Raw genomic sequence first — 22,374 nt, forward strand, 5'->3', positions numbered from 1 at the left:
TCACCTTCACTTCCTCACAAATTCCTGCCAATTTTATGTCCTCTGCATTTCTCAAATCCACCCCTCCTCTCCTTTCCTACTGCCACTGTCTCATTTTCTCTTACCAAGAATATACTATTGTTCTCTTAACAATTTTGTTTGCTTCTATTATCTTGTTGTCCTAGTCTTTCTCTCTATGTCACTATTGGAATTATCTTCTTAAAACTGTAATCTCATCAGGTTTCCCTTGTTAAAAAAAAAACAATTTGGTAGATCCCCAGTCACTGCAAGATATAAACATAAATGAAAATAAATAATTTTGGAGAAGAAAAAAAAAGTACTATCAACTTAAAATATTCATAGCAAGTTGATTTAATTCTGTTTAGATATCCTTTTCTTTTGCAAGTGTTATAAGAAAGTATCTCTTGCAGATGGAGTATTTAGGATTAAGAATTTTTACTGCAGCTAAAGAGAGAAAAGAAAAGTTGAACGAGAATTTCTAGTGTCAAAGACTAAAATGTCTCTTGGATTTTGATATTCAACGTAGGGGTATCAGAGTCTGACTTGTTTATGAATAGCAAAGTGGTAATTAGAAGCTAATCTAACACATCTTTAAAATAACTTGTTCTTTGTTACATCAGAGGGACCACAAAAGTCATTACTATTTGATGAGAGCCCAAGAAATTCTAATGAAAATATAGGAAGAGCAAATGGAACTAGTCATCCGTTTTTTTTCACTATCCTGTCCCACCTCGGACTCTAGCACCTTGGGCAGTGGCAGCAGCGGAGCAGCCAGGCAGCCCAGCTCGCGGAGTCTCTGGGTGCACCCTGGCCTCAGGCACTGCAGGCACCCTCAACGCGCCAGTTTGCCCAAGACAAAAGTCAGCTCCTTCAAAGGGGGCGGTGATTGAGGAGTCCAAGAGGAGAGTGGCAAGCTTATCAAGTAAACCTGCTCCTGCAAAAGTGTACTAAAGAAGCCAAAAGAGACAGCAGGAAAGGATAAATCTTCAGAGGGAAAAAAAAAGCAAACAAAAGGGAAAAGAGACCAAAGTGGCTAACCAAGGCACTATAAGATTCACCTCGAGTAAACAGAGAAACTAAAAAGGAAGCGAGTCCAGTCCCTGAAGCAGCTGGCAAGAAAGAAGCCAAGTCTGATTAATACCATATATATCATGTCTCATCATTGGTCCCTGTCTCCCTTCTTGTATAATCCAGAGAAATATTTTCATCAACTGTTTTGTAAATGTAAGATTTTTAATAGTTCTAGAAACATGTTTAAGAAGGAGGGACTCCCAGCTCATCTCATTTTTTAGTGTAAATGCTTTTTTTCTTAAGAGATGAAATCATTTGCTGGTGGTTCATTTTCTCAGTACAACAAGAAAACAGTGGGATATTGAATATGGGAGGTTTTGATTGTCTTGGGTGTCAGTTTAGCATTCCACAGGATGGGGAGTTCTTTTTATATTCTAGAACACCCTTAATAGTCAAGGGCAATCTGGAGTCATAGTTGTACATTTAGTGTATCTTGAACATTTTAAATTACTTCTCTTTTCATGTTGTTTTTTTAGTAGAACTGTTTCCTAAAGAAAACCACTCCTTGATCTTGGATCCTCCTGTCAGAATTTCATGTACTCTGTCATATCTTTGGTGACAGTAGTCCAGTTCCCTAGTAGCTTTGTCAATGTGCTGTGAAAGACTGAAAATTTGAGTATGTAGTGTATATGATATTAAATTGTGAGTTAGGGATACTTTATGATGTAACAGCTTCTCAACATTGAAGATATTGATACATGATTTACTCTTAAGAAAAATCTGTCTCCAAATTCCAGGCTGAAAAGTCAGTGGAATAACTGTTTCAAAAAGAATCACAACTACATGCCTTCTGAAATTTCGGTGCATACATTAGGAGTTGTGTACAAACTGAAATCTCGGTGTGTTGATCCTCAAAACAACCAGTAAAATCTCAGTTGTGAAAGAAAAAAAAAATGAAGATGGAAACTGGTGGTCATCTTTTACGTAAAAGGAATTCACTAGTGTTTTCTCTGAATTTCAGTATGCCTTCCTAGACTCACGTAATTAACATTTCCACCAAAAATGTTTTGTTCCTATTTCACTTTAATTTCAGGAAGATTAAATTCATTATAGCCTCATTTTGCTAACAAATGTCTTTAAAAGAAGTTCCTAAGGATATTTAATCCATTTCTATAAGTAATATTCTTATTATCCATGTATCAAAGATGAAGAATAAATGAAAGTTTATGAGAATTTGGTTTCCAGGGTACAAATCTGCACACCAGTCAGAAAAGGGAAACATCAAAGGGTCCTCGTTGCTTCAGTTTTTATATTTACCAGGTTAATTATATATATTATACTTTGTAGTGTTAGTTTAAAATATTTATGTCCATATATAACATGTATATTCATAAAGTAACATGTAAAATATGATATAATTTTAACTTAACTTCCCTGCCACATATATGTCATATCTGCTGGGAAGTAATTAAATATTTAAGCCATTATGACCTCCTAGGACCCAAAATGAAACCCAAACAAAATTCCTTAGATATAATGTTTTATTTCATAAAAATGTTTTGGACTCATGTATTCATTTTTATCCTCACAATAACCCTGGATGTACAAAGATACAGAGTATATTTTGTAGCATAGAGAGAATGCCAATAGTTGGTTGATGTTAAGGATAACTAAATGGTTAGTTAAAGACAGACAGCTGATACAACAACAGATCTGTCCAAAACTGGTCTAGTTGAGAAGTCTTTTCTAGAAGCAGGAAAGTTGGGAAAAGACCAGGCGTACATCTTAGATCCCTTTCCTATTCCTAGAGTAATGGCCTTAGTAGTTCCCAGCTTTGGCTGTAAATAGGAATAATCTGGGAGCTCTGAATAATCCCAAAGCTAGCCTGAACTTCTGCTGGACTGTATGAGAATTCTAAAGTGTTGACATCAGGTGTGAGAGAAGTTCCCAATGATTAAAAATAACGCAGTTTAGTTTGACACCTTTTGGTCTATGATGATTCCAGGTGCACTGTTTTGAGAGTTCTTGAAAATTACTTTGCAATAGATTTTTTGGCAAGGAAAAAAAGAGAGAGAGAAATACAAATCCACCTTGCTTTAAACCTCAGGGCACCAAGCAGAATGCAATTTTCGCTTGGATGCCTTTCAGCTCCTGAATAGGACCACTGTTGCCTGCTGCCCTAAAATGACTTTGGCATTTCTACCAAACAGGAAAAAAAAATTAACAAATCATCCTTGTCCAATTAAGTAGATACCACAGTTGTGACCTTTACCAATGTCAACTTCACCTAAATCCAAGGCAGCGAGTTGCATGCAAAGAAAAACAAAGACAGGCAAGATGATAACTGTCTGGGGTGGGAATGAAATAATGGGTTTTCATAACACAATTTCTACATTTTTATCTACACTGCTCTTCTGAATTGCTTCTCGTTGCTGCTGTCTTTTGATTTTCTCCTTTCTTTATGGTGCTTACTGTTGTGATCACTGACATTAAATGTGTTGTGACGATTCATCCATACTTTAATGCTAAAAATAACTGTAGTTGTACTTATTTGAATAAATGTATTGTATTCTCACAACTGAACAATAAAACAAGATAGTTTTTGTTTTAAAGTAATATCCTACCAAAAAAACCTTTAAATCTTCTCAAAGTGTTATCCTCGTTTCCAGATACTTATAGTAATTATTTCATGCATTTATTGAATGATTCTCAGTATCAGATATGCTACATATGCTAAATGCTGTATGTTAATTTTCTTATTTAATCTTCACACCAACTCTGTGAGGTTGCCGGTGCTTACTGTCATCATTTTAAACATTAAGATTAGTCTAAAAGAAGCTGAGTAGTTGATCAAGATTTCAAAATTAGGAAGTTGTAGAAAAAATACTTTTACTTAATCTGACGAGTGAATCTTATCCCCCTCTTTAAAAAAAATTTTTTTCCTTGCATTTATGTCCTTTACACATGATTTCTTGGTTGTAAAAGAAAAACACAGCCTAATTACATATGCAGAAGTCCTCCTGGGACCTCAAGAGTCTTGGCAGGAACACTCGGGACAGACACACCAGCCTTTTCTGTTTTTATAGGACTCTGCTCTGATGTGGTGGACTGGTGAGTCTCAGACTAGGAAAGAGATGACTGTGATGGGGAGGGGACAACAACCCAGCTGTCTCCCTGAGGCACAAAACCTTGGCTCTTGTCCCGGCAGAGGGACCAAGGCTGGGAGGAGCAGAGACCCTGCCTGCTAAGCTCTGGTTCCTCTGCATCCTGTCTTGCAGAGAAATCAGCCCTGCAGGAAGAGGAGAGAGGAAGGGAGGAACCTGGGACCTGGCTTTGTCCAGCATTTTTCTCATTTTTTTTAATCCTCTCAGAAATGCTAAGCAATAGGAAAAATCACACTCATGTAGAATGAATCCTAGCTCTTAAATCCCTGTCATGCAGCTGTGAGTACCAAAAGCATTACTGTATTAATCATTCATATTTTTCACCTTAAAGTGTAAACCTCTCAGTAACGTTTCCTGTTCTTCCTCCTACGTTTGTATAATTTCTAAGTTATATAAAGCCACACTTAATATTTTATAATAAAATGGATATAATTAAATAAAACATTACAATAGATATTTACAAATTATTAGTTTTCCAGAATGTGCCATTCATTGAACAAGATTTTCTGGTAATTATTTTGCCTTTTCTGGGCACTTACTATGCACCAGCTCTACCACACAAACAGTAGAAGATAGAAATAAGTTAGTGTCGAGAACATATTATTTGTATATTACCTATGATGCCCAGTAGGCTTGTCTTAAAGGCTTAACACATACACACGGGCACACACACGCAAACAGGCCCTAATCAGGAGCATGCTATTCACTAACTCTGGGGTTAAGAGGACTCCAATTTGTAGTGCTTGCCAATTTCTATGGTATAAATACTGCCAATTTCAATCTACCAAGGTGATAGCACTGAACCTGAAGTTGGAAAGAGGTGTCGGCAGCACACCATTGTATCTTATTTCCACTATAGATCCAACAGACAGACCTTCAAGACCAGGGATAATCGCATAATATAGCAGTTTTGATATTTACCACACTTGCTTTTAGTATGATTTACTTAATTGTAAATGTATGTAATTAATATTTAATAATGACTATGTTTAAAAGCTGACTAGTACAAATTATGAAAATTTAACAGTCAGCTTTTATAGGCAGGTATGAGTGGTCTCCAGCAGACCACTGGAGTATCCACCATTCTAAATGCACACAATGAGACATGCATTTTTTTTTTTTTTGGTACTGGTAAAATGGGCATGGAAAAATCATGGCTCTCAGCTCAAATGTATAATGAAGAGTACCTCACAAAAGATAAGGGGAAGGGGTGCTCTTTTACCCCCTAATAAACATCCCATCTATTAGGCTGTACATAAAACTGTACTCAAGTTATTTCTCTTGTCTGGTGTCCTTTGTGACCCTCATATCATTTCATTTTACTTTGTCTCATCAGGTAACTTAATCTATTTCCAACATGTAATTGCTCTCCACGGTGATGATGCCAAATCCTTTATCTTCACTCAGATGTCTTCCCTCAGTTTCAGATTCAAATGTATAGACACCTGTTGGATATGGACACTTGACTGTATGAAAGACATCTAACATGGAAGAGTTCTAACACTGAGCATGTTGAAAAACAAACCAATTTGGTTTCTTCCTTAAAAGCTCTTCTTGTCTTTCGTATCACAGATAGTAAATGCAAGCACTGTGTGTTATTCTTGACTTTCTTTCCTCATGCATCCCAGTTAATTGCTAGGTCTTTGCAGTTCTATGTCTCAATTATATCTGGAACCTCATTTCCATTTATCCACCATAGATCAGGTCATTATCATCTGCCTGGATCAGTGAAATAGACTGTCACTGGTTTGTGTCTACCCTTGTTGAGTCATTTTATGCAAAATGAAAATCAGATCTCCTAGCTTATATCTTTGCTGTTTACCTCCCTGTTGGAACAATATTTTCTACATAATAAAATACATAATCTTATAACAAAAACATCATCTCATGTATTTGGTTCCAAATATCTCCTTAGTCTTTATCTTCAAATCAAAGCTGTTTGGAAAATGGAATTCTAAATACAAAAAAAAAAAAAAAAAAAAAAAAAAAAAAAAGTCCCGATCTACTACACACCCCTTGCATATTTTTCTTGTTTTCTCTTAATAGAAAATTAGGCTGAAATTTCTAAGAGGTCAAGGTTGTATCAGTTCTAATTTGCATCTCTTGCTGAACATAGTCTTGACATACAGATGGAAAAAATTTAGTTAAATACTAGGCACTTAATAAGCACTCAATAATATATATTTTCTAACTTATAAGGAAAATGTCCAACAAGAAGCGAGGCACTGATATGGACTGAATGCGTGTGTCCTCCAAAATTCATATGTTGAAATCCTAACCTCCAATGTAATGATAGCAGAAGATGGGACCTTCTGGAGGCAATTAGATTTAAATTAAGTCATGAAGGTTGGGACCCTCATGGTGGGATTAGTGCCTTTATAAAGAAGACAAAGAACGACAGACACCAACCCCTTTCTCCATGAAAACACACCTAGAGAAGACCATATGAGCACACAGCTGGAAGGCAGCTATTTACAGTCCAGAAAGAGGGCCCTCAAGAACTGCAACAGGCAGCACCTTCATCTTGCGCTTCAAAGCCCCCAGAACTGTGAGAAATGAATGTCTGTGGCTTAAGTCACCTCATCCATCCACATTTGGGTAGAACAGGCCAAGCTGACTATAACAGAAATACAGCAAGTGTCATTTCAAATGCATTCTCTAGAAACATTGCTCTGGACACTTAATAATGTAGAGCAAATCAGTGAGCTAAGTGTAGCCACTCCCTTAAGGAAAAAGGAGTAACGCGGCCATCACTGTATTCAGGCTAGGACCAAGAGCCACGAGGAGTGAACTCTGTGCTATCAGAACACTCAGAAGAAAAACAAACAACTAACTGGGAGGACAGGAAAAAATTCACTCCAATCAGAGGGAAGCAGGCATAACATCTACGGAGACTGCAACGAAAGAAAGGAGGCTGAAAAACCTGACTGAGATTCCTCAGCAGAAACTTAGGCCGTAGGAGTAAAAGAGTGTAGCAGGCATCCTCCAGAATTTTTTTAAAAAAGGAAGGGTTATCAGTATGTAAATTAGTTTTTAAGTTGTCGCCAATGAATTCTTATAATATCAAATTCTCCATCTAATGAAATCTGTGGTTTTTACTAACTCCACAATGAATACATGTATGTGCATGTTTGTATATACATATATATATGTATTCATGTATACACATATACAAAGACATGCATGGTGCAATAAAAAATTATCAGTATCATCCAATCTTCTGGAAGAAAAAAATAAAAATTAAATAACACTTTGGGGGCTGTTTGCTTTTTTCTAGATGTGGGTTGAAAAATTGCTTACTTGGAAGTATTTCACAGATTTTAGGAAAAAACCATTCACATGCCCTTCAAAGAGTTGAAGATTAAAAAAATAGGAGATAAGAATAGTCATATATCACTTATCATGGAAAATAAGAAAAATTATGGTTTGTAACGCTTTGAGATATGCACCAAGGAAACTGAGGCACAGAGAGTTAAGTGACGCGAAGGTCTCACAGTTCCCAGTCGGGCACATCATATTACAGTGGCTATAATTAGCCAACTCTGAAGACTTAGCAGTTAAATATTCTCATTTAAAAGTTACTTTATTTGTATTTAGAGAAAAATTATTCCATGACTGAACAGTTTGCCTCTCCTACACACACATACTCTGTATCACATTATATTTTTCAGGATTTTTAAAATATTATCTGTAAGGTGCCTGCATAGAGATTCAAGCCCCAAATACACATACAATACAATTTCCACCGCTATTGAAAAGATAAAGAATATGGACAAAATTTAAATGCCAAACAAGCTTTTAATGCTAATCTGTAAAATAGAATGCTCTGTAGTACAAAGACATAGATTTATTGAACTTTATCTTAAATAATTGGATTTTTCTGCTTTGAAAAATGAGCAACCTTCAAACCATGCACATCTAAATGCTATGTTTTTCTGTGATAAACCAAGAGAGATAATAAATATTTATTATTTACTTCAATGACAGGACTTACATTTATTAACGGTAAATCAGTTAAAGTAACAATCAGTAAGTCCCTCTATACATTCAGGGTCATAAAGAGCCCAGTTTTAATAATTGGCTTAAATAAATGTATTCTGAGTTAGAGACAAGTGTTAACATGCGTATAAAATTACAAAGCTGCTTTGCCCAGAGTCACTGGACTTACTAAGGCTGAACTTTTGCTCCTCCCTTAGACTAACATGAAGTAGAGGCAGCGTGTGGCTTCCTGGTAGGTGGGAGAGACTGTGTGGGTAGCTGTGCATTTAACCAATGGCCAGGTTCAATAAATTTACCCAGGATTTTTCCTAAATATAAAAAAATACGTTTTTATGCAACTTTATTCCGTGAGTCTGATTACGTTAAAAAAATATAGTAGACATAGAGTTTGCAGAAGAGGGACAGAAAAATATAAAGGAGAAAAATATTGGCCTAAAATTGTTGAGATCCTTCAGTGCATAATAAGAACAAAGAGAATAATATAGAATGGAAACATGTATTTTAAAATAATTTTTACAGAGAAACTTGAGATGATACAGATTTATCTGTGTTGTCCAGAAATCTGTGCCTAGTTACAGATCAGATCATTAGATTTATTTTGCTTTACTCAATTTTGACTCTATTCTTAAAATAGCATTTGCCTAATCTAAAATTTGTCCACAACCTCTTTCATCCCAATATAAGGAATCCCAGAAACAAGCAGTAAGAAAGCCCCAGATATTTGTAACAGCGGTTCTCAGGGGTTTTTTGCCCACTCCACCTTAACCCTATCAAAGATTTTTCTTTTTGAAGTTGGACTGGTATCTATAACACTTCCTTTAACTTTTGTTGTTGTGGGAAGGTAATTAGGTTTGTTTGTTTTTGTTTTAATGGAAGTAGTGGGGAGTGAACCCAGGACCTCATGTGTGCTAGGCACACACCCTACCACTTGAGGTATACCCTCCCTGCTGTAACACTTACCTTGAAAGCAGGTGAACCTAGGACAAGTGCTAAGAGAGCCTGTACTTTCAGATATACTGTCTCAAATTAAACTCCTTTCTTTAATAACTATTTCTGATTATTGATATTTACTTAAATGCAGAGCCTGCAAATTGAAGGTTCTTTTTTTTTTTTTTTTTTTTTTTTTTTTGAGGTGGGTTGGAGGGAAGGTTCTGATGACTGAAATGCCCCTTTGTCCTGTCTAGATTAGGGTGGTGGTAGGGATTTGGAGGAAGGTTTGCTTGTCAGTTGGTCTCAAAATCCCCTAAGGAGCTCTTAAAATTAATGATGACTGGAGCCCAACCAGAAAGGATTTGTTTTCACAGGTATGAGGTGAGTCCCAAGTATCAAGATTTTTTTTTTTTTTTACAAGCATCTCAAGTGATTCCAATGTGCAGGCAGTGTTGAGAATTATGGACTTAATTTTCAAAAAATGTATCCATTTTTGTAAGGATTATGGTTACACCCTGGGAGAAAGTATTTTCCATATTAAACCTCTGGTATATATACTGGAATGTAATACAAGATATTTCTTTTAACTAATTGTTAAATGAAGATAATAATGATGATGATCCTGCCTAAGAAACAGCTGGGCCTCTACTAAAGAAAACTTGTTTTCCACCATTCTCCAAGTGACTATGGAGACTTGACAAACTGGGCGTCTATCTCCCATTGACTTCCTGATTTTTCAGTGAATGTGATATCTTACTTGGCACTTTGATGATCTTACAGAATGAACTACAAAGAGAGTATCTTACTTGATTTTAACTTTTCAAAGCACAAATAAAGTGTACCGTGCTTTCTGGCCTTCCATCTGCAATCCTAGTGTCAACTGGCCTGGGTGGAAGTGACGTCAGAGTTGGATTTGGCTTGAAGAGATTCAAACGGGGAGGAGGCTGATTATGGAAAACAGCTGACAGGCAGAGCTGCACGGTCTCCTTCATTGCTTTCAGCTGTGACTCCTAAAATGAAACAGAGAGATCACAATTTCTACATCCGGTTCCCATTGTCAATTACCTGGTTAGATTTCCCCTTCCGCCTAGGCTACACTCACTCCCCACACAGACACATATTAGTTTCCAAATGTAATTTCCTGACACAAATTCCATTATGACGTGCCGTTTAACGTACACTCAGTCTGTTTTTTGGGGAGCTAAAACAGTTCATGATATATTTTTGAACACTGAAATTCAGAGACATGACTTACATTTTTCCCTTGACTTGACATGATTTCAATAATGATAGTTTGCTGGCAGAGAAATATACTCTAAGGTCACTGTACAGTAGAAAATGTCCTTCTCAGAAACCTGCCATCTTTCTACTGGCATCATCTCCTTAATTAAAAATCACTCCTATTGCCATACAGGCCCCTGTGTTTCTCAGATTAGCCTGTCCCTCCACTCTGTTTCCGATAAAATTCTTATTTCCTCTGGGTCTTGTTAAGTCGTTAACACATAGAGTTAATACGATGTGATTGTAAGTGATGATATTAACGTTTTGTTCTATTAGCATAGGATATTACAATATTCTAAGCACCTTCACGTGCAAGAAATATAACTTTATGCTTTCAAACATCTGTTATTATTATTACTATTTTACTATGAAGAAAAGAAAGCTTAAGGTCTTCAGACTGTTTTTTCTTTAGGTTTACATCACAAAGCAAGCTGAACTATTGTAGACAACTATCTCTAACTCCCATTTCACTCCTGGCTCCCAGTGCTAAAATATTGTTAATTGCTGATAAGGTTTAAAAAAATGATATAAAGTTGAGTACGAAGGACAGACATCCCCAGGTGACAAAATGAAGAGAGACATACAACTTTGGGGAAATTTCATGGCAACTTGAGTAATTTGGGGTGTGGATATAGGACCTAATAAAATAATGACACATAAACATCCACCTCGAGGTATGAAATGTGGCTTCTGGGGCGAGAGGGATGCAGAAAGATTGGCTGCTGGGGCCATATCCCCAGACCATATCCCCTGGCACATGTGGAGTTTACCCTTTCAGTGAACCCATGGGTCAATCAAGCAGCAGTCTGTTGTCTGCCTGTCAAAGTAGTACACTCCCAACAAAATTACTGCCTTTTATGTACTACGTCAGCGATATACCCACATACAGCATCCTCTCCTACTTCCTGGCTCCTATAAAGCCCTTGCGGTCAATTTCTTGAGGGTAATGACTATGACTTAGAGCCTTCTCAGTGCCTTCCTCTGTGTTTTCTCCTCCTATGTGAGTATAAGATTTATCTTTAAGATGAGAATGTCTGTTGCTGAAATAGCAGTTTAAGCGATCTCTCTCTTCGGTCATGTCAAGAAATTTTTAAAAAATGACAGCAGTAAGAGTGGCAACTGGAAGTATATAAGAATAGGACAGACACATGTTTTCTTCTCATTAATCTTGCCCTGTCAAGTTGTCTAAGATAAAATAAAAACCTGGTAAGAACTACAATGGAGAAGCTTTGTTAAGTGGACAGGCAGGGGCTAACGCTGAATGTTGACTTGTTACTCAAAACGGTCCCTCTTGTTTCCTTGCCTGAGTCCCTAGATTCTGGCCTTTTCCCCACCTCATTACTTTCTGTGATCCTGTTTGTTTCATTCACGTAATCTATCACACATTTTAATTTATATGTATATACACGTGTATAAGTTGCCTATTTTGTTCAGAACTGTGTATCCAGCACTCAACACAAACCCTGACACAAGAATAGAGACATGACAAAAAAGGTTTTTGAATAAATGAATTGAAAACTTAGGTGAAAATGTTGTTTCTGTTTTGTCAGGGAAGAAAACTGACAAAGCACATCAATAAAAAGAAATGGAATTAGCAGCTCAGATTTCTCTTGCTAGTGATTCTTTGTTACAATCTTGGAGGCTTTCCCTTCACCCGCTTTCACTCACTACAGAATAAAAGTTCGTGGCGTTGGGTGCTGTGTCAGACGTGAACTAGTCCAAGTAACGCTGAACAATTTAAGTATGTTTTATGTTTCTCATATTACAGTTAGATCATGGAATTAGAGCTAATGTGGCAAGGTCATGCAGGCCTTGGCCAGGACTCAAAGCTACTGTGGCTTTGAAATGTAGATTCTCAATGCTCAGATAATGCAGAAAGTAATGAAGGTTATTTTATTCACTGTACCCATATCATGGCTCCTTTTAACAGAGTTTATATCTCAAACTTGGATCTATAACAGGCATAAAGTATATCTTGTAGTAATATACAAATTCCTGAGTAATGGTTGAACTCAGATGTTAAAAATAAATAACGAACAGCATCAAGTTGATCGTTTCAAACATCAATTTTAAGTAAACACTGTTTAGGCAAGACCAGTTTTCCAATGGAACAGTCAATGGGGATGTGAAGACATGCTACAGTTTCAATTATCTGAACTTGGATGCCATCATCTTATCTGCTCCCACAGGCCTCCTGACACTGCCAGGGTCACCTCGGCTAACAGAATCAATGTCTCATAGAGGTACCCTCCAACTCCTCACCTTTCGTAACCACTGTGGTAAGCCATCATCGCTCTTATGGTTCATCCTATTCTTAATCTCTTACTGTCTGATTTCACTTTTCTATTTTTAGATCACAAGCCTGTGCCTTCACCTCCTATACGAGATTCTGGTTCCACTCCTTCAGTATATTATAGATTTTTCCTGCCAGAGACCACAGATTTTTGTGAGCAATGCTGCCGTAATTTGGTTAGCTTTCTACTAAAAATAAAACCCTAACACCTTTCTAGTTAGTCCTAATTTAACAGAGCCGGTTACTGATACTATTCAGGTTTGGCTTGGCCCATTCCATGAGCAGGATCCGAACTATAGTTTTATACCACAGTGTTACTACATTTTCATTTGTACTGCTAGCTGGAGTCTGTTTTGAAATTGCAGGTAAGGCCACTGTTCACTTTGAAGTTCACTGCAACAACATGTCACCTAGTGAAATATAATGTAAGCCATATAAAGTATACTTTGCCTGAGATCTTACAACCTACTCCCTCCTAAGATCAGTCTTAATTTTTATCCTTGTTCTCCTGCCCTCATCAAAGCACCTCTCCCACTTCCTTTGCCAGGGTAGTAAAATGTAGACTCTTAAAGAAGATCCTGCTTGTGACAATGTCCTTTATTTATACCCCATCAAACATTCCAAGTTCACTCTTATCTTAGAGCCTTTACACTTGCTATTTGCAGAACCCTCTTTCCAAATATCTATATAGGAAACTTCCACTTAACATTTATGTTTCAGCTCACATATTGGCTTCTTGGAAACACAGTCCCTGATTGCCCTTTCAAGGAACACTCTTTCCTTAAAGTCTCTGTCACATTTCTTAAATTATGTCTCATGTAGCCCTTGTCATTGATGCAAATTATCTCATTGCTTATGTGTTTGTTATTTTATCTATTTCTATTACAATGTAATTTCTTTGAGGCCTAGTATCTTTTTTGCAGCATCAACAGTTTCTAACTCAATAAATATTTGTAAAAGGAACAAATAAAACAAACCCTCCAGAGAATATAGACTGGTGTCATTTTATATGAGAAAATAATAAAACATTTCTCATTTTATCTTATATACTACATAATATGAAAAAGTACTGTTTCTGACATTTAAATAATAATGTTGTGCTGTAGAATATGTAAAGCATATATGAAATTATTGCTTGTATATATGATATTAAGATGGTGGGAGATTCAGAAGGCAATTTTTCGTGTGGCTGTATGTAAGTACTTATCTCAGAAAAAAAAAAATACGTTTTTGGGGAAGAAAAAGTAAGATATATCTTTCAAAGACAACAGTGCCCCTAATTCCTCATCTCCTTAGAAATACAAATTCACAAGGTCTTATTCATGTCTGTCTTCACTTATTTACATGAAGATGTGAAGTTTTCAGAGAGATGTGAATACAACATAGGCCGTTAGCTTTGGAAAGATGGCAAAGGGCTGGGAATCCAAGAGCTTCCCCCTTACCTTTATTTCTGCCATGAAATTGGCTCTATGCATCCTGTAAGTTCATTCAACATTTCTGGCTCTCTCTGCTCTAGGTGATCTCTATGTCCCTTGCGTGCAGGATGAATAGCATGTTTGTTAATTTATGGGGTTAGATCTTTGTCTGTCGATTCAATCAATAGCTGTTTGTTACGCTCCTGCTATGTGCCAGACACCCTGTAGCAAAAAGAGTTCTCATTCTTTCATTACTTTGTCCTGGGAGTCTGTGTACATCACTTAACTTGTGTCATCGGTAATATGACGCAATGATGCACACTTTCCTGGGCGGCGTTTTGTGAGAGTCAGGGGCAACAGAAACTTTTCTTTTCATAGGAGAATATGAGAGAGATTTGCAAACCACAAACTTGGTTTTACATTCTAGTAGCTAAGGCTAACTATAATTCATAAGATATTGCCGAACACATAATTGATGGCTTGGAAAACCAAGGTGGATTCTCAGATCCTGAGATTATTATTATTTATATTGGGGCAGTAAACTGAGACTTTGTACCTGAGAAATATGAAATGAGAACCAAGTTAGAGTGTGAAGATGTTGTTTTCATAATATTTATGGAGTACTTAAAGCTATCTGAAGCCGATATATAACAGTCTTTGGACCTCGACACCTGAAGAGAATAAAAGAGTCATATAAAGATGATGCAGAGAGATGAAGAGCAGTTTCATTAAACTGCAGTTTTACCCATTTTGAAGTGAGCGAGCATTCCTAGCTGGCTTTATGACTGGAGTTTATGAGCCTCAAACATATCTTACATGAGATTTGTTGAAATCAACTTCCAGTAATATGCAATGCTTTTATAGTTCACTGTAACAAAAGGAGTGACAAGATCCTGAAGGTTAAGGAAGAAAATTATCACAGAGGAGAGGTCTCTCTATGATCTTATCACTAATAATAATTACTGAGTTTTTCCCATGTGCTAAGAATTTGACTCAGTACTTTACTTTTTTTGATGCATATAATTCCTCATCACCTTATAAAGTTAATTTTATTATTATCCCACTTTACAGTGAAACAGAAAGAGTTTGAGGGATTTGTACATGGTCATTCAGTGAAAGAGTTATGATTTGAACACAGACAGGCTGACTCTGGGGACCTTTTTTTTAAAACGCTATAACATACAGTCTGTCATCCTGAATCCAGCCTGGCGTGGTGTGGGATAGGCACATAGGGGCAGTGGTAGAAGTGGGAAAGGAGAAGGCATAGAATGGAAACAATGAAGGAGGGAAAACTCTCCATTATCTCCAAGTTCTGTGACTCAGGACAAATGACAACATGCCCATGAAATATGGGATTACACTGGTTTTTATAACCCACATGGACTTAAAATATACATATTCACTCTTTGTGCTTCTCTGAACTCGTGGCTCCACATACAATTCTTTCCTAATTTTTGGTGTCCAACAAAATGGTGAGAGATTTGGAACCCGAGACTGTATCATGAGTGTTTTCTGCTTCTCTTCACACCTAGCCCATCACGGTCGTACAAAAAGCATTTCGAACCTTCACTGACTAAAGGGATTATTTGAAGTCAAATCAGGGGGAAAGATTTAATGTAAGGAAGAAAATTCCAACAGTCATAGTAGCTCAAAATTCAGAGGATCTTGGGAATTCAACATCTTTCAACAACTTAAAACATATTTCAGAGATTGTGGCAGGGATGGCAGAAAAAGGGGGGAAAAAAAAAGGTGACCTAGTTGAATTTTAGGATTATATGTACTTTGGATTTTCTGATTCTACCAAGTATATAAAAAGTCATTTCTTTTTTAAAATGTAATATTATACAGTTTGAGTTGGGTATGGTCAGAGATTACCATAAATTGGTATAAACTTCTTTCATATATTAAAAAAAAAAAACTCATAAAGCTGGAATCTTGGTGAGATGAAGGCAGCTGCATCCACGAATTTGATATGTATCTTTCTACTTTATTTGTATAATATTATCAAAACAAAATGTCTTTTGTATATTGGAACAATTGTGAAATACTGTACGTATTTTTTCACTCAACAGTGTATGTTATAAATGCATCAGTATTTATAGAGGTACCTTTATATTTATTAATATTAAATTTTGATTATTATTTGAAAATATAAGTATGGAAAATATATGGATTATATATATTAATTCTAACAGTAAGCAGTTAAATGATTTCCATTTACGATTAATACAAACATTGCTAATTTTGGTCCTGAAGCATGTTTTCAAGTACATATGGATAAGTGAAAATTTTAAGGTACACACATTTAAAAACTGATTTTAATAATTACACTCCCATTACTAGTGTATCAGAATTTCATATCACCAGACTTTTAAATTTTTATCAATTTGATAGTGTTGAGATGATATCGCATTGTTTTTATTCACATTTCCATTTTTCTGCCAGGGCTAAGTACCTTTTATTTTAATAAGCTGTACTGAAATATAGCAGATAATGAAAAAGCACAGGAAACTTAAGTGTAGTTTTAAATATTTACATACATTTAAAATAAATATGGTGTGCACATTGGTTAGGATTGTGATATTTTTCTCTTTGATGATCTAGATGAGACTCTCTTCTTATCACTAAAAATTCTTCAAGTTTACTTTTAGTGATGTTCATATTGATACACTAGCTTTCTTTACATTTCTGTGTGCATAGTTTACCTCATTTTCCCTATTCTTTTACTTACAGATCTCCTGTTTATTTATATTTATAGGTATCTTTTGTATGAATCTTAGACATTTTGTTTAATGTGGTCTTATAATTTTAGTCTTGTACTCGGAATACTTTATCCATTTATTTATCCAAATATTTTAACCATTTAAAATTTACAATTACTGACTACTTACGTTGATATCTACCATTTCACTATTCATTTTCTATTTTAGCTCATCTTTTTTTAAATCCACCAATTTGACTATAAAGTGGTTGTCTTTTTATTTAACCTGGTTATGGATTATTTATATTTTTAAATCTGTGCTTGATATGTTTCAAAGCTATGGAGAATTTTTAGTCATTATCACTACAAATATTGCTTCTGCTTGTCATTTCTTCTGGAGCAAGAATTATACATATGTTTAGAAACTCTGAAACTGTCTCATACATTTCTTATTCTCTTTCTGTTTACGTCCCACTTATTTGTACATTCTACACACTAGGATGGGTATTTCATATCAATTTTCCTCTCATTTCACTAGTCTTCAGTTCTACTATGTCCAATCATTCAATCTGCTATTAAACACATCAGTTAAATTCTTGATTACATGAATTATGTCAGTCTAGTTTCAGAATATCTACTTGACTTTTTTATAGATTTCAAGTCTAATGAAAATTTTTATTCTTTAATCAGTTTTGGTTTTATTTTAATGTAATATATATGCATGCTTTTAGAAATATATAAATATGTATAATAGATGTTAACTTCTTGAGTACTGATTTTCTCACTCCAATATCTGAATCAGTTGCTCCAGGTATATTTTTCTTCTATATATATTGATCAGATTGCATTCTCTCTTCACATGTCTAGCAATATTTTTATTACACACCAAATACTGTGTATAAATTAATGAAAAATTCTCAAGATGATCTCTTCCATGAGAGAGTGTCTATTTTCCCACTGCCAGACAGAATGATGGCCAATAGCTCCAATCTAATCAATCATAGTTTTCAAGCAGAGGATGGGTCTCAGGTTTGGTAAAATGCAGGTTACTCCTGGATTGACTATATTACTTCATCATAGACTTTTCATATGTGTCTGAATGACAGCAATGTGGGTGTTTGTTTTCTAAGTCTGAAATACAGTGATTTGATTCTCTTATTGATTGCGTTAGAGAACAAGTGTGCCAGTAAGGTGAAAAATAAGGCCAGGCAATCACAGAGCCTCAACCTGGTGTCAGTTTCCTGTAGCAGCAAAAACAAGAAAAGAACTGGGTTCCAAAAATATCAAATGCTCATGAATTCTACAATAATCTTACATGCACAGCGCCTGGAACGGCATCAATAAATCCAGGGAAGCAATGAGTGTACCCTAGCTTCATCTGCTAAAACCAAAGTGGTGACGGCTTATGGAGGTAAACTTACCCGGTCAAGAGCTGCTTTCTCCAGCTCATGTTTGGCCACAGTTAATTTCCGTTCCAGATCAGTGAGCTGTTGGGCCTGTAAAATGAAAGAAATGTAAATCTTTTTAGTAAATTCTATAATCTTCCTCCTCCACTTTAAGTATCTGTCATTCATTGCCACAGAATTGAAAAAAATAACTTTTTTTGAAATTCATTTAGAGTGCAGGTTAAAATACTCTATTACATGGTCATTTGGTTAAGCTGCAGAAAATGTTGTTCTGGATGAATATGCACGAAATGCTTCACTGGATCAAAACATCTAGTTGCAAAGTCCCAGCTCAAGTCCCTGAAAATGCCTGTGATATAAATCCATCAGTAATGTTTCTAATTGTTATGCACTGAATTATGTCTGTCCCCTAAAATTCATATGTTGAAGCTTTAACCCACCCCTCTTCATGCTATTGTATTTGAGGATAAGGCCTTTAGGGAGGTAATTAAGGTTAAATGAGGTCATAAAGCTGAGGCCCTAATCCCACAGACCTGGTGTCCTTATAAGAAGAGAAAGGGACTCCAGAGATCTCTCTCCACCTTCACACAGGACGAAGATACAGTGAGAAGGCACCACATGCAAGCCACAAAGATCTCTCACTAGAAACTGAGTCCTCTAGCACCCTGATCACAGACTTCCGGCCCTGAGAACTGCGAGCAAATAGATTTCTGTCGTTTAAGCCACCCATGCTGTGGTGTTTTGTTAAGGCGCCCTAAGAAGCCTAACGTAATAGCATATTCACTGTTTTTATTTTTCAGTTTTAAACCAATACAACTCTCTGTCCCACCGTATCTCTGTAATTTTGCAACCGTACTGTTAAAAGAAAAGAGCCTCAAATTTGAAAGACATGTTTTAAAGTCCTGCCTCCACCAATTCCAAGCTACTGTGAAGTTATACACTGACTAGAGTTATATACTGACAAGGAGGTGCTCTGTGGGCTCACGAAGGACCTGCAGAAAGGCTGGCATCCCAGCCTCTCTATACATCTGGCTTTTGTCTGTTTCCTACATTTAGAAAATGAAAAGAATTTAAATCTGGAGCAAAGAGGAGTTCTTTCTAATGTTTTTGTGAGGCTAGGGGATTGAGTTCGCCTGAAAGAAGTCAGCAGCAGGGAGCTCATCACTTCTTCAGTGACCAGGACGTCCCCAGTCTGGATCTCCAAGCCCAGTGCTGTGGGCTTGTAGCAAGGCTGTAGCCAACCACCGAAGTGCCTGTTTGTCTGTTGCCCTTCCCTTCCCTTCCCTCCCTCACAGTCTGGGAAACAGCACTCCTCAGCTCTGTCCTTGATTGACCTTTTTTGCCCTATCGTGAACACCTGGGCAAGAGGAGAGGGTGAGGATACTGTCTTTGATTATGAAAACCTATATCCACCCTTTATGTCCATGTATAGCTTTTATCTCCTAAGTTGATCAATTTTCCACACTTCACTCTTGTAGAAAATAACTGTCCAGTAGGCAGTTGTTGTCCTTAAACAGTTACCTAATCCATGTATATAAAAAATATACATGCACTTGTAAATGTATAATAATGCTTAAAAAATCATTCTGAATAAAAGAGAGAGAGAGCTGATGAAGAGAGTGGCTTCCAACTTGAGGGCACCTACAAGTAAGTGGACACTCACAAGCTGTTGGGCCCTGGCTCCCCTGGGTCCCCCTTGGTTTTGTCTGTCTCTGTCTTTCCCGCCACCTGACTTCTGGTCAGGGGGTACTTCTGGATTATAAGCCTCAGTCTGGGCTCAGAACAACCAGCTGGCCCTGCATCGTGACTGCCCTGGGTCCAGCTACCTTCCTCAACCACAGAGCACTCAAGACTAACCCTGTGACAGTCCTTGCTACCCCAGGCCCTGCCAGAGCCAGCTTTTGTCCATGGGATTGAGCCCCAAGGGAAGGAAGGAGTGACTCTTCCATCTATCCCCAGCGTCTAGGCCTAGGTCAGGAGTTAGGGAAGAGAGGGAGGGGAATGAGTGGGTCTCGGTGGAGTAGTAGCCAACCCACACTCCTGCGGGCTGTGGGCAAGCTCCCTGGCACTCAGCACCAGCCTCACTGCCAGTCAACATTCCTGGTCACCATCTGGAAGGGAGTTAGTGCTGCCCAGCAAGTCCCCATGTCTTGGACTCCTTTCCACTTTCACAAATGTTCTCATGCTATTTTCTTTCTCCAGGTCCTCTTTGGTGGGCAGCCTCTCTCCCCAAGACGCTGTCGTTACTTGTCTGCGGTCCAGAAGGGTCTGCACAGACACAAGTCCTCCTGCCAGCACCCCTCTCCCTTCTTGTGTGGGTTTCGGCCCCGAAATCCCAACAGACAAAGATTAAATAAATAAATTCCAACAGAAATAGCAGCTATGTCTTTGAAAGCGTATAGCTCTAATTCCCAGGATTTTAAGTATTAACCCCTACTAAGAACTGACTGAACCTGGTAAAATCTAGCCAGTAGATCTTGGGAGACAAAAGTTTACAAAGATAGTAAGGAAAAGTAATCACAGGAATTACAGATACTAACCCATATTATCACAGGTTGGTCCTAGTTTTGAAAGGATCAGCAATTGGATTAATTCATACATAGTATTTATGAAATTATAGAAAACATTAATAGTTCTGTGGGCTTTAAATCATCAGAGGGCCTATGAAAGACAGGAGAGTTTACCACATAGTGAAACTTAACGTGTTTTAAGTCATTTATTTGTTTTCTCAATTTAACTCCCATGAAAAAAAGGGTAGGGTTACTTAAGAGGAGGTAGTCACCATTCTAGAGTAGCTTTCACCCACATTCAGTCATTGAGAGTATCTATGGGGGGATTCTTTTTTTTTTGAGACTAAGAAGGAAATATCATCGGTGGACACAGGTTGAAAATGTACACAGGGTAGAAAGCATGTAAAGTGAAAAATCACAGTATGAGATCGGACTGATAAACCGAAATAAAGAAGAGAGGAGGGGTTCCTCAGAGAGGCCTGAGAAGTCAGTGTATTCTTCCTAATAAGAGTTACACCAAGAAACTGTAACATTTAATTTTTATATTTTTCTCATTTGAGCCCTATAACATAACGAGAAACTAGAGTCCATATAATAATTCTTAACTTACTTAAAAAATACGAGGCTCCACACCTCCAAATTTTTATGGACCACAAAACACCAGAGCCTGGTTTGGCTCTGCCATCCAGCCTATGACTTCTGCAGCTGTTCCTTGCTGTTTTCCTCAAGAATCCACCTTAAAATGCAAAACCTGTCTTTTTATATTTATTTTTATTTTTCTAAGAAACCTGACTGTATGGATGAATGGTGAATGGAGCAAACAGAAAGGACATAGTATTAGGTAGTTAAATTGTATCTGAAATTTCAATAAATCATTTTACAAAATTTTGGCAAATGGATAAATCTGCAAGGTTCCAATTCATTATTCACTTGTTAAGTTTGTAATTTAATATTTCTGGAAACTCACTGGGACAAGGATTATCTTAATCCTGCCCCACTTCTTTCCTTCTGGATAAGAATACCCAGCTATCTTCTTTTTAATTTTCTAGTGAATTTCTCTGAGGTTTATAGACTATGAAAATATTTATAACTTACTGTCTTCTGAAAAGGACCCGAAACAATTTTAACACTAAATGTATTAGACTCTTAAACATAAATAAAACTTATGAGGTCAATGGAAAACATATATGTCCTGTGAATGTGGATGTGAAGGTAGATTATTGGTAGCAACAGCAGAAGAAAGCAGCACAGATAATGGGGCCATAAAGTCCCATCCATTTGCCTTGAGCGACCTGCAAACTTGTTCCTCGACTTCTGGCGTCCAGGTACTACAAAAAAGTTGTTGGCTCCAAAATTATCATTATCAAAGATAGGAAACATACCAGAGACACAGACAGGGCAGGGGTTTTCCAAGCAACAAGTTCTAAGGTAAACTTACAACAAACAGATTTTATAATTCAACTCAGAAAAACATTTTTTTTTCAGAAGCCAAGAAAATATAGTCTAAAATCAAGGTTCACCTTAAACCAAGTATAACAACTGGGTTGCACTGATGTGTGTATTTGTACGTGTGTATGTCTGTGTGTGCGTGTTTTCTCACCAAAACACAGAAAGCAGTAGGAGCAAGTCAAAAGATTGACTTTCCTCTTAGGGCATGCACAGTC

The 22,374-nt window shown here is 36.9% G+C and overlaps 1 protein-coding gene across 4 annotated transcripts in view; it reads right to left on the reverse strand.

The window, feature by feature from the left end:
• LUZP2 (leucine zipper protein 2) overlaps positions 1-22,374 on the reverse strand; it is a 422,350-nt gene that overhangs the window by 28,004 nt on the left and 371,972 nt on the right. For all 4 annotated transcript variants that reach the window (XM_031459867.2, XM_031459865.2, XM_031459866.2 and 1 more), the window contains exons 8-9: positions 18,216-18,290; positions 9,947-10,114 (exon numbers count right to left, since the gene is read on the reverse strand). In XM_031459867.2, the coding sequence (XP_031315727.2) occupies positions 9,947-10,114; positions 18,216-18,290 (243 nt within the window). The remainder of the gene's footprint in view (positions 1-9,946; positions 10,115-18,215; positions 18,291-22,374) is intronic.

Source organism: Camelus dromedarius, chromosome 12 (assembly GCF_036321535.1).
Source record: "Camelus dromedarius isolate mCamDro1 chromosome 12, mCamDro1.pat, whole genome shotgun sequence".
Classification (NCBI taxonomy): Eukaryota; Metazoa; Chordata; class Mammalia; order Artiodactyla; family Camelidae; genus Camelus; species Camelus dromedarius.